We start from the raw sequence: 11,848 nt of genomic DNA, 5'->3' as shown, positions 1-11,848 counted from the left end.
CCTGTCACCTCAGGAGAGCCTCAGAGAGTTTGGGTTTGCAGCCATCGCACCCCAAAGGAGATGACAATCCCCCCCCTTTTTTGAACTTTTTTATTAATATATTTTTTTTTGTTAAATTTCTTTGTATTTTTTTCCTGCAAGACTTGGTGTTGGCGGCACTGTTGTATAACTTCAATCCCAAATTCCATGAAATAGAAATCAGAAGTAAAGGTTGAGAGGGGAGGAAGGAGGGAGGCAGGCCAAGGAGTAAACAGAGTTTGACTAGAAAAAAGAAGAGGGTATATGTGGTGGGCATTCCCGGGCAAGGCCATTTCTCAAGGGAGGGGGTTGGCAGGCAGCTTGTCTCTGCCTCATGCAGGGGAGGGAGGAAAAATCCCCTGGGGACCCCACATTCCCCTCTTCCTAGGGCTTCCTACCCCCAGGGGGAAAGCTAGTACCAGGGATCAGCCACAACCTCAAACAGGTCTCTCCACCCACCTCTCACCCTGGATTTGACTCCCACCTCTGCCCTGCCTGGGAAGTGTGGGAGAGATCAGCTTCCTTGGATCCCCTCCTTCTGTTGTTTTCTCATTTCAGGAGATTCTGATGTGATGGGGGAAGGGACAAAACCCACGGGGCCTACTAGACTGTCACAGCTTCTACTGCCCTGTGAGCTCTTGTTTCCATCCCCCAGAAGTGCCTCCCCCCACCACAATTGTCAGAGTTGGGGAGTGGTATCCTTGCTCAAATGCCTCTAGCACTCTGCAGTAGAAGTGTCTTCTTTTAGGCCCCTTAGGAATTTAATCAAAGGCCACAAGTGAGTCCAGACCAACCAAATAAACTTTTAGGGGAACACAGAAGGGTAGAGAGGGTAGTAGTAAGGTCTGAGAGGGGTGGGCTTGGCTGCATTGGATAGTTTTTGTTCCTTTACACATTGTTCTTGGCATGGCATGGCATGGCATGCCATTACAGGGGGTTGGAAGATAGGCTGGCTGTTGAGGAAAGAAAGAGGGAGATCTAGGGAGTTATTCTATTGTTCACTTTCCTTTTTCTCCCTCTGGGAAGGATCAGTGAGCCAAGAACCTAACTGGGTGCTGGGAGGGGAGACACTATTCTCCAAGGTGACAGGTGGAGGTGGCACCTCCTTCAGCCTTTTCAGCTTGGGCCAGGAAGCCACAGTGGCTCAGCCAGCACCCTGACCAGCATTTAATCACTCCCTTCTCCATTGTTTTCCTCCTCTGCACTCAGCTTTTAGGAGACTCCTCAGGACACCAAACCCCCACCCTTGGTGAAATTTAGGTTTAAAGAAAAGGTGGAAAGGGTGTGGGGGCAATGGTCTGACTTAGATTTATGTGTCTCAGAGAAGACAGCAACTCTGAGAGAGAAAAGCCCTTCATATGTAAACAATCTAGAGAAAGAGGAGGTTGAGGTGGGGAAGGGAGTGAGGAAGACAGACACAGATCTAGAGTAAATGAGATAAGCTGAAAGAAGAGAGGGAAGGAAAAAGCAAGAAACAAAAATAAAGTAGGACAGAAGAGAAAGGAAAAGGAGAAGGAAATATAGGAACAAAAACAACGAGGGGGAGGAAAAGAGAAAAAGGCAGGTCAAAGGGGTGAAGAGGCAGGCAACCAAAGCCAGTGCTTGGCCAGGAAGTAGCCTCAAGTGAGGAGCTGGGAGAACAGGAACGCCAGGCTGAGGTCCAGGAGGGCTACGGCTCCCACCACCAGGGGGTTGGCAGCTCCCTAGAGAGACAGAGCGGGAAGCAAGCTCAGTCCCTGAATACCAAGTCCAGTGTTGATCCCACCTCCCTGCCCTCCCTTTAGGTGGCAAAGCCAAGGGTCCCAGCCACCTCCCTACACAGGGCGGAGCATGGGGATGTCTAGCCTTTCTGTCTTGTGTTGCAAAACACCCTTCTTCTCCCAGCCCCACCTTTGCTCTGGCACTCTTGAGACAGGAACAGCCCCGCCCCCCTCCTCGCTCTCCTTCCCTCCCCTCCCACCAGTATATCATATGGCCCAGGCAGAAGGTGCCTGGCCTTAGTAGCAGAAATTGGCAGTAGCAGCCAGTACTGCAGTAGGGCAAAGGGATGAAGGGGTGAGGATGTGGTTGCTAGGAAACAGGAGAAGGCCTGGAATCCAATCAGAGCAGAGGGTTCTGGGGAAACTCCACCTCTCCCAGTTTTTTGCTTTTTTTTTTTTTTTCTATTTCCCTTCTTCCCAGGAGAGGGAGGGAGAATGAGGGTAGGGAGGGAACAATTTTTTCTTTTTTTATTTCTGGGCACCAAAGAGAGAAAGTGCGGAGGTGGGGCTGGGGGTGGAGTAGGAAACTGGGAGCTGGAAATGATATGGAAGGAGAACAGGAAAAAATGTTCTGGTTCTACCATTAATTATTAGTTTGTAACACTGGGAAGTTACTTTAAGTGTTCTGGGCCTCAGTTCCCCCAATTGTCAAATGAGGGAGTTCGACTTAAAGGTCTCTGAGGCTCTTATCTGTTTGAAAGTTACCTTTTTTTTTTTTTGGTACCCGGGATTGAACTCAGGACACTCGACTACAGATCCACATCCCCAGCCCTATTTTGTATTTTATTTAGAGACAGGGTCTCACTGAATTGCTAAGCACCTTGCCATTGCTGAGGCTGGCTTTGAACTCGAGATCCTTGAGATCCTGGCTCAGCCTCCTGAGCCACTGGGATTACAAGTGTGTGTCGCCCGCCTGACTGAAAGTTACCTATTTTTTTTTGTTTGTTTGTTTGAGGTGAGATATGGTCCAAGACTGGCTAGGCAGAAAGAAAGCTGAGTTGAAATCAAAACCCCTCAGGGAATCAGACAGAGGTCTGGAAAGGGGTGGGACAAAACAAAGCTTTAAAAAGAAGAGGGCATTAAGTGGGTGGGAACAGAGGATGTCTCACCGGCTGGACAGGCCTGTCAGTCGCAGCAGGCTCTTCAAACTCTTCCATCAGGCACCCGGCATCAGGACCCCTCGAAGATGGGCCCCTCAGGACCGGCATGGTAACAGGGTCAGGCTCCGAGCCTCCTGGGGCCCTCAGCTGGGGCATGGGCTCTTCATCTTCCCCTTCTTCCTCTCGAAGACTTCCTGAACTGTCACTGCAGCCTCCGAGGAGTGGTGAACCGTCTCTGGGCCCTGGGCCCTGCATCCCAGCCTCATCCTCAGCCTCATAACCAGCCAGTTCCTCTGCCTGCTCACCTGGCCCCCCCCATTCCTCAGGCCAAGCTTTGGGGCTGGAGAAGGGACCCCAGTCCCCTCTAGGAGGCAGTGGGCTCTGGCAGGCAGGGTGTCGCCAGGGTTGGCGGGAGGAGGCAGGACTGCTGGGCAGCTCAGGAGAGCCTTCTGAAGGGGTCAGTCCATTCTCACACACCCCAGGGCTGTCCTCATCCAAGGGCTCTGTGTCGGAACCTTCCGAATCCTGCCTGGGTCTGCGACCTGGGCAGGGATAGCTGAGAATCAGTGGAGTCTAACTGGCTATTGGCTGGAGCCCCTGACTGGCACTTCCTGGGACATTGATATCCCCAGGCTCTTAGCTTCTCACCAGTAGATCCCAAACCTCTTGTTACTGTACCTCATAAATTCCCAATCCCACTCCCCAGACAAATGGGCCTGGTCCCTATCATCTATGCCCTTGGCTTGTACTTTGGCTTTCCCATTTCCAGATCCTGTGGGCTTCCCACCCCCTTTTCCCATATCTGAGCTCTCTAGCTCCCCAAAGGGCTCCTTCCCCTCCCTGAGGATGCCCACATCTCACCTGGGGCCTCCAGCATGGGTTGAAGGTCCTGGGCTATCAGTTTCGCCATCTGCGCTGCCTCCACAGCCTTCTCTGCGACACTGCTGGCTGCCACTGCCTTTAGAAGGGCATCTGCTGCCCTGTTGGGTCCCAGGGATGGGGACTTAGCAGGCCTTCCTCCACTTCAAATTAGCCCCTGCTCAGATTCTCCATCCACCTCATCATGTCCCCACCATATCACATCCTCATCTGAGCTCCCCTCGGGAGTTTCACCCTTCCTCTTACTGCCAGCTGCTCCCCTTCTTGGGCAGGTCAGGGCAGCTTCCTGCTTTGGTTTCCTCTCCTGGCCCTGGGGTGTTTGCTGTTATCACACTCTCCTGCTCCTCTCACACCCTTCTATCCTTGTGTCCTGTAGTAACACTTCCTCCTTCCAGCTGCAGGGGCCTGGCCCTCCCCAAACTCTGTTATTCCATCTCTCTCTTGCTCCCTACCCCAGTGACAACTGAGCCTTCCCTTTCTTACACATCCTCTGCGGTCCTGTTTGGTGCTTACCAACTAGCCTAATGCCCTCTTGGCAGTTTGTACCTCCTGTTGTTATCAACCCCTCTCATACCTCCTGGTGTGTGACAATTTGTTCCCAGCCACCCCTTCCCTTTGCCTTGAATCCCCTTCCCACCGTCAGACCTCCTTATTATTTCATCCTCTTCCAGTGCAGAGTTCCTGGCATGAGAATTTTCCATCTTGCTTTTCTTTAGCCTCTTTTTTTTTTTTTTTTTTTTTTTTAAATCACAATGTCTTCCCTTTCTGTCAATGCCACTCTCCCCCTGCCCTGCCTCTCAGCTTTGGAACCAGAATAAGGGTGTGTCTCCCCTTTCTGCTATGATCACATCCCTTCTCCTGCCAATATGCACATTTTTTCACAACGGCAATTATACTTTCTGGGTAAGCTTAGTCTCCCTTCCATACTCCATCCCATCCTGTCTGCTCCCTAGGTACCGGCCACCTTGAAGCATTATTAATCCTTGCCCCACTGTTGTTTCTCAGTTTTCCCTCTAATGTAGATGTTTCTTCAAGTTCCCCTTCCTTTTCACTGTCTGCTATTAATTGTAGATGCCTTGTAATCACAAAATTAGTTTGGTAATCTTAAGGAGAGGCACAAGGGGGCAGAGATGGAGGTAATCACCTGTACTTGCCATGGGCTCAAACAGATCAACACCATGACTCCTGTTTATGATAGGCCTATTTTCTCTGGCTTAGAAAGGCAACCTGGGTATGGGGGATGGTGACGTCCACTGTAGTCTTAGTCTTTACCTCTTATTTATCTACTTTGGGATATATGGCCAGTCTCCTTCCTTTAAACCTGGCGAATCAAGGATCTTTGCAGCCTACTTGGAGGGATTTCAGACAACCCTGTCTTTTGTGTTAGGGCTTTTAGACTATATATGATTAAATTTGTCCTGAAGCTGAGCTTGTCTCGGGGTTTGGAACAAGGTATGAGGAGCACAGTCTTGGGTTGCACTGAGTTCTATTGATGGCCACGAAACTGACAAGGACCTGTGTTTTTGTATATGGAGGGCATGGATAATCAAGTCTAAGTGTCTACTGAGGCATCAGGTTGGGCTCAGGCTACCTGTCAGAGGCACCTGCTGCTGAGGCTCTGCTGTTTCCATGGCAGCCAGCAGCCAATCAGGGTTGCTAGGCCTGTTGCTGGGGAGACCAACCAGCCTCCTCCCACTGCCTAATCCTCTAGTTACTGAGATCAGTTTTTTTCCTGCACATGCCTCCACCCTATCTAGCCCAAAATGTTCCCTGGTGCTCTGCCCTCCCCCTTTTCTGGCTTCAGGCCCTGAATTCTAACATCTAGACACTCAGATACATCTACAGATGCACATTCTCTGGCTCAGGCATCTGTTCGGTATTTGACATGTTTCTACTCATGCATGTGCACGCACGCATGCACACACACACACACACAAAAAAAAAAAACCTGTCACCAATTATTCAAATTCACTGAAGCATATTTGGAGATATCCTGATTGTTGACCTTCTGAAATAGTTTCAAATTTCAACAAAATCCCTCAACTATATCTCCACCCATTTAAAAGAAAATTCAATATATAAAAATTCAAATATGTAAGTTCTATAAATCAGAAGCCTGTATATCTTGCTACAAAATGATCTTTGGCTTTATTTTTAAAATACATTTATTTTTTGTGGTACCAGAGATTGAACTCAGGGGTACTCTACCACTGAGCTACATCCCAAGTCCTTTCTATTTTTTGAGACAAGGTCTCATTAAGTTGTCTGGGTGGTCTTAAACTTGTGGTTCTTCTGCCTTAGCCTCTCCAGTTGCTGGGATTATCATCGTGGACCACTCAGCCCAGCTGCTTTTTGGCTTTTTTCATATCTGTGCTAAGTCACTAGTCATAAATGACTATTGGGTACTTGAAATGTGGCTAATCTGAATCAAAATGATGTGCTACAAGTATAAAATACACTCTAGATTTCAGAGACTAAGTCCAATATCTCAATAAGTTTATATTGATTATGATTTGAAATTATATTTTGGCTGCATTGATTTAGATTCAAGTATATTATTAAAATTCTTTTCACCTGTTTCTTTTTGTTTTTAATGTATCTGTTAAAAGATTTTAAGTGGCTTGCATTATATTCTTATTGTACTGTGCTGTTTTACATAGCAAGGTTCCTGATGTATGGAAATGTAATCTGATTTACAGAAAGAAAATTTCCCCCAAAACCTTTACCAGTTGGGTAAGAGGAGGTGGAGGAGGCTAAGCTGGGAGAGACTAGCTTTTCAGCTGACAGACCAGCTGTACAAACTAGACCTATCCAAGGCCCAAAGGTAAAATGGTGTCTAGCCAGGACCAGTCAGGAAGGGACTACTCCCTGTTCTGCCTATGGCTCATGCTCCCAGCCTGAGGACTGATGGCTGAAAGGGCTGCTAGAGGAAGATTAGGGAGTATCTGAGTTCCAAGAGGCTTGTGGGCCTGCACAAAGCTACCCTTATCCTACTCCCACACACAGCAATGGATTCCATAGATACACATCTCCACACAAAAGACACCAAGACACACTTACAGTCTTACACCACCTCCCTCAAATACCCAGCCACCTACAGTTACACCCACATCCACCTGTAGCTTCAAATATAAACACCCCAAATCCCAGACCTACAGCTGCCTAACCTTTAGCTTGCTTTTTCCAATAGGTTATAGGCCTTGGGTCTTGGCCCTCCTATAGGCTTCTCCTCCCTTCTCCCTGAGCTCACAGCACCCTCTTCTCTTTGTGGTGCTGAGGATTGAACCCAGGGCCTTGTCCATGTGAGGCAAGCACTCTGACAACTGAGCTATATCCCCAGCCCTAGAAACCTCTTCTTTTAGCCCAGCATTGGTTTCTGCACTGGACACCCACCTGGCAGCGGCGATCTCCTGACGCTGGCGGGCAGCACTCACGGCTCGACGGGCGCCCTCAACAGCCCTGTCCACCTTCTCCTTGACTTTGCCCCGCCGCAGGGCCAGAGGCAGGAGGCTGCGAACACGGCCCCCGTGCACCAGCCGATTGCGCTTGTACTTGCCCTCCTCACGGGAGCCGTCGGGGCGAGTGGTACGCCCGTAGCCGTGCCGCCGGTTACCCAGCCACTCGCCCTCGTAGCGCAGCCCGTTGGAGCGTTGGCTCACGCCATAGCCGCTGCGCCGGTCAGCACGCCATTCGCCTGCATACACTTCAGTGGCCGAGCCCTCGATGAGGGCAGGAGGTGCTGGGACTGGGGGCCCACTGGCCTCGGAGCCTTGGGGTCCTGTGCTGCCCACCTCGCTGCTCACTTCGCTTCGAAGGGAACCCCGCTTGCTGCCCAGGGAGCTGCGCCGCCCGCCCGCCCGGAGCCCACTGAGCAGCAGTGATCGGCGGAAGAATCCACCAGTCGCAGGTGTGCGCTTTCGGGAGGACGCGCCGTCGGTGTCCCCCGGCCCGGCCAGCACGAAGCCACCCCGGGAGCCCGAGGCTGGGCTGCCTCCCTCGTCGCCAGGTAGGGGCAGGGGTGGGGGCGGCGTCGGGGGGTCGCTGTGGCCCGAGTCCAGGGAGGTGCGGCGGGGCGAGCGCAGCAGCGCCGCCTGATGGTAGGGCACACTCTGTCGTACCCCGTAGCCGTGGCGCTTCCCAGCCTGCCACTGGCCCTGGTAGGTGCCTGCGGGCGGAGTAAGGTTGGGAGAAAGTCAGAACCCGCCACTACGCTCCTTCCACCCCACGCCCCGAAAAGTCCTTGAATGTCCAAGTGTCAGGTGGGAGAGGTGGAGGCAGATGGCATGGAGGCCTGGGAAGAGCATTAAGGGCTAGGGGTGTGGAAGGCAGAAGGAAAACTGGCAGAAGCAGGAGATAATGTGAATTTTGGTATTGTGGGTAGACAGGGCGAAAGGAGAGTTACAGGCAAGCTGGGAGTGTGTGAAAGACTGGCGGGCGACCCAAGCTCAGAGGGTGAGGGACTGGTTGATGGGGGTGGGGTGGGGTATAAAATAGGCATTTGACAGGCAAACAGGACTGCGAGGGATGAAAACATGAGCAAACAGGCAGCGATTTTAGAGACCGTCAGGTAGAGGGGAGGTGGGAGGGACAGACCAATTGGTGAAGGTGAAGCAGGCAGGAGAAAAATAAGAAAGGTATGATTTTGGTTGGTGGTGAACGAGGCAATAAGATGGGGTTGGGGTCATAGGACCGGGCATGGTATGAGGGACAGACGGGAACATGAGGAACAGAAGGATGGGCACAGGGGGCACATATGGCTAGGGAAGGCGTATGGGGAATAGCAGGGCGTGGAGGGCATATGGCTGGGGAAGGCACACGCAGGGCAGACCGGCGGGAGGCGCAAGCGGATGAGCAGACAGACAGTAGTGGGCCGGGCCCCGCACCTCCGTCGGAGTAGGTCTCGGTGCCGTAGCCGTCCTGGAAGCCGTCCTTCCAGAGCCCGGCGTAGCGCAGGCCGGACACGCTCTCCCACACGCCGCTGCGCCCCTTCAGCCCGCCCAGCCACTCGCCGCGGTACGTCCAGCGGCTTTTGCGCTCCACGCCCAGCCCTTCGCGCTTGCCCTGTTGCCAGTGGCCCTGGTAGCTGTGTCCGCCGGGCCCGGTGAAGACGCCCAATGATTCGAAGCCGTGCGCCCAGCAGCCGCTGTACTCTCCCTGGGCGCCAGGCCCGGTGCACACGCCGTAGCCATGTGCCCGCCCCGCCTCCCAGCCCCCCACGTAGCAGCCCCCGTCGTCAAAGTCGAACTTGCCCCCGGGGGACATGCATGTAGTTGGCGCGGCCTCAGCCCCCCAGCGGCTCAGCGCATCCTGGGGCTGGAGAACCGGCTGGGGGCTTGGGGGCCGGGCGAGGCCTGGGGGCGGGGGCAGTTAGACCGGGGCTGGGCGGAGGGGCCCCAGCGCGGGCAGGCAGGGCCGGACCCTCATCCTGAGTGGCTGCGGAGAAAGAGGGGGCAAATGGAGAACGAGGCCCCTCCTCCTTTGCCCGCCGCTCCCTGGCCCGGTGGCTCCCGGGCATCAGCACCGCCTCCCGCCCCCCTCCCTTCAGCAGCATCTTCCAGCAACTCCCAAGCTTTGGGGGCACGGGGGCTTCTCTATTCCTTCCAACTTGTAGAGGAAACCTCCCAGTACTTGGGGCCCCCACCCTAAGCGGGAGTCCCACTTCTCCAACCTATAACCCTAAAGCGCCTAATATGGGTGGCAATTTGGGGGTCCTGGGAGGGGCCTGGGCAGAGTGGTAGGCCACTAGCTTTCCTGGCTGCTATCAGGACCCTTCTGCCCTCGTTCTTTAGCTTCCCCAGCAAACCCGGGGGAGGGAGGTAAAAATAAAACGGGGGACGGGATCCAGGTGGGCAAATGGTTTGTCGGGGGAAAGGATGGGGATGGGGGAAGCTCTGTAGGGGAAAGATGAGGGTGGGGATGGGCAGATGGACGAAAGGGAGGGGGCAGGTTACTCACCATGTGAGCTGGGGCTCAGGCTGCCTCCCAGGCACAGCATCCATGGCAGGATACCTCCACTCCCACCTCACCCGGACAAGCCAAGCCCCCTCCTCTTCCGGAGAGACTGCTCCAACCCAGAGAAGGAAAGTGGAGGAGCTGTGGGAGAGTCCCCTCTCTCCCCAGCTGGAAGAGCAGGCTAGTGGGGTGGGGACTGAGGTAGTGGCAGGGGTGGGGGGAGATTAGAATAGTGTAAGGGGGAAAAAATCCTGTCTTGGATGGAGATGGAGAAGAGGAGCTGGGAGCTGGATGAGAAGGGGGAGGGGGCTATCAAGAGGAGATGTTTTTATTATTTTTTTCTTCTTATGGTTGGGAGAGGAAAAAAAAAATCAAAATTCCGATTCCATCCCAGCACAAATCAATGTTTGCTCCATCCCAGCATCACGGGGGAGGCTGGGCCAGGCAGATTTAAAGGGGCAGAGAGAAGAGAGAGGAGAGGGTGGGGAGAGGAGGGGACAGATAAGAAGAATAAGTGGTGAAGATGGGGGTGGCGGTGGGGATGCCCGAGCGGAAAAGGTTGGGTACCCGCTAACTCTGCGGTGAGGGAGGAGGCAGGTGGAGAGAAATGAGAGGTACAGAGAAGACCCCCAGGGTGGAAAGAAACCCCAGCCTGCAGGCGGGGAGTGGGGTGAGGCGAAGGGGAGGGGAGAGGAGCTAGGGGGAGGAGACTGAGCTGAAGATGGGGAGGCAGGGGGAGGCCGGAGCCAGGCGGGGGAGGAGAGATGCTCGCGAGGCCGAGAGAGGGCGTGAGGAATACAAAGAAAGAGGCGCAGGGGTGAGAACTAAGGAGGTGGGGAGATGCAGCCGGTGAGGGAGGAAGCGGGGGACACCCATTCTGGGGCTGGTGAGGGATAGCAAGGAGGGGAGAAACAGGGGAGGAGAAAAAAAAGAGGAAATTCAGAAACAGATATGGAGATCGAGAGTGAAATAAGGGTTGTGATGGGAGGGAGAAAGCTCTGCAGAGAGAAGGGCTGGCGTGGGTATAGAAATCCAGGCAGGAAGAACCCAAACTGAGGCAGGAGAGCCGGAAGTGGTGTTTGTGGAGGCCATGGGGAGAGAGATGAACCTGCCAGCTGCTTGAACTGTAGCCAGGAAGCATTTGGGCATGGATGCTTGTGTGTCATTGAATCCTCTGTCCTCCCTGGGAAAGTGCAGAGGGGACCAGGAGGCTCACCCACTGGCACTTTCTGAGGAAGCTCGAAATTGGTCCCTGCCAGGAAGCCTGGCTCCACTAATGCTTTTCCAGGACTCGCTCTCCACCTCACTTTTTCTGCCTGGATCAACCCTCTGAAGGGGCTGGGAGGATGTCAGGCCTGGTGAGGCCATGAAGATGTGGGACTTTGGAGTCTTGTCTTGCAAACCTACAAGCAAAGACACATAGGTAGGGCTGGGGATGTAGCTCAATGGTAGAGCACTTGTCTAGCAAGCATGAGGCCCTGGGTTCCATCACCAGTACTGCAAAGCAACAAAGACACAAACCAAAAATACATAGACAGGCCCCTATTGTGGCAAGGCTCTCCCCAACTTGCCACCCCTCTGTCCTTGTCCACTAGCCAGAGGTGCAGCACCTGTGGGCCTTAACTTCTTACAGACATAAGTAGGCACGATACTTCTTCCCTCCCTCCTCAGTTTTATAACATCTAGTTGTACCTTGCCTCTAAGCATCTGGGAAGGAGGACACTGTCCACTTACATACAAAAAGAGTCAATAGTTACATGCATTTGATTGCTTTTATTTTCATACGAGGTACCTGTCCTGAGCCCCTGCCCTAATTAAGGTCAGAAGGGGAAGTCACAGGGGCTGGGGCTGTAGCTCAGTGGTAAAGCACTTGCCTTGCATGTGTGAGGCACTGGGTTCAATCCTTAGCACCCCATAAAATAAGATACTGTGTGTTCATCTACAACTAAATAAATATTAAAAAAAAAAAGAAGGGGAAGTCACTGGTGAAAGGTCACACAGTAGAGGTGCAAGAGCTAGGATTAGAACACAAGATTCTCTTTTTGGTGCTGGGGATCAAACCCAGAACCTTGAGAATGCTAAACACATGTTCTACCACTAACCTATACCCACCCACAGAGGACTTCAGACCTTTTGACC

The 11,848-nt window shown here is 53.1% G+C and overlaps 1 protein-coding gene across 1 annotated transcript; it reads right to left on the bottom strand.

Moving 5' to 3' along the window:
* Positions 1–72: 72 nt before the first annotated feature.
* Jph4 (junctophilin 4) lies at positions 73–10,691 on the bottom strand. The gene is made up of 6 exons (XM_015492516.2): positions 9,713–10,691; positions 8,641–9,190; positions 7,151–7,922; positions 3,740–3,858; positions 2,888–3,420; positions 73–1,721 (listed from the first exon to the last, which is right to left on the bottom strand). The coding sequence occupies exons 2-6, from the start codon at positions 9,017–9,019 to the stop codon at positions 1,638–1,640; spliced, it is 1,887 nt and encodes a 628-aa protein (XP_015348002.1). The 5' UTR covers positions 9,020–9,190; positions 9,713–10,691; the 3' UTR covers positions 73–1,637.
* Between the last annotated feature and the right edge of the window lie 1,157 nt (positions 10,692–11,848).

The sequence above is a fragment of the Marmota marmota genome, unplaced genomic scaffold (genome assembly GCF_001458135.2).
Source record: "Marmota marmota marmota unplaced genomic scaffold, marMar, whole genome shotgun sequence".
Classification (NCBI taxonomy): domain Eukaryota; kingdom Metazoa; phylum Chordata; class Mammalia; order Rodentia; family Sciuridae; genus Marmota; species Marmota marmota.
The sequence above is the reverse complement of the archived record's forward strand: the minus strand, read 5'-3'. Positions and strand labels throughout refer to the sequence as shown.

Bases quoted from the DNA above. Each gene is read 5' to 3' on its own strand.
- Jph4 (XM_015492516.2), bottom strand. From the start codon at position 9,019: ATGTCCCCCGGGGGCAAGTTCGACTTTGACGACGGGGGCTGCTACGTG. The intron at 7,923-8,640 runs GTGCGGGGCCCG...CTCCGCCCGCAG, and splicing joins CGAGACCTACTCCGACGGAG to GCACCTACCAGGGCCAGTGG. The intron at 3,859-7,150 runs GTGGGTGTCCAG...GGGACCCAACAG, and splicing joins CAGGAGATCGCCGCTGCCAG to GGCAGCAGATGCCCTTCTAA.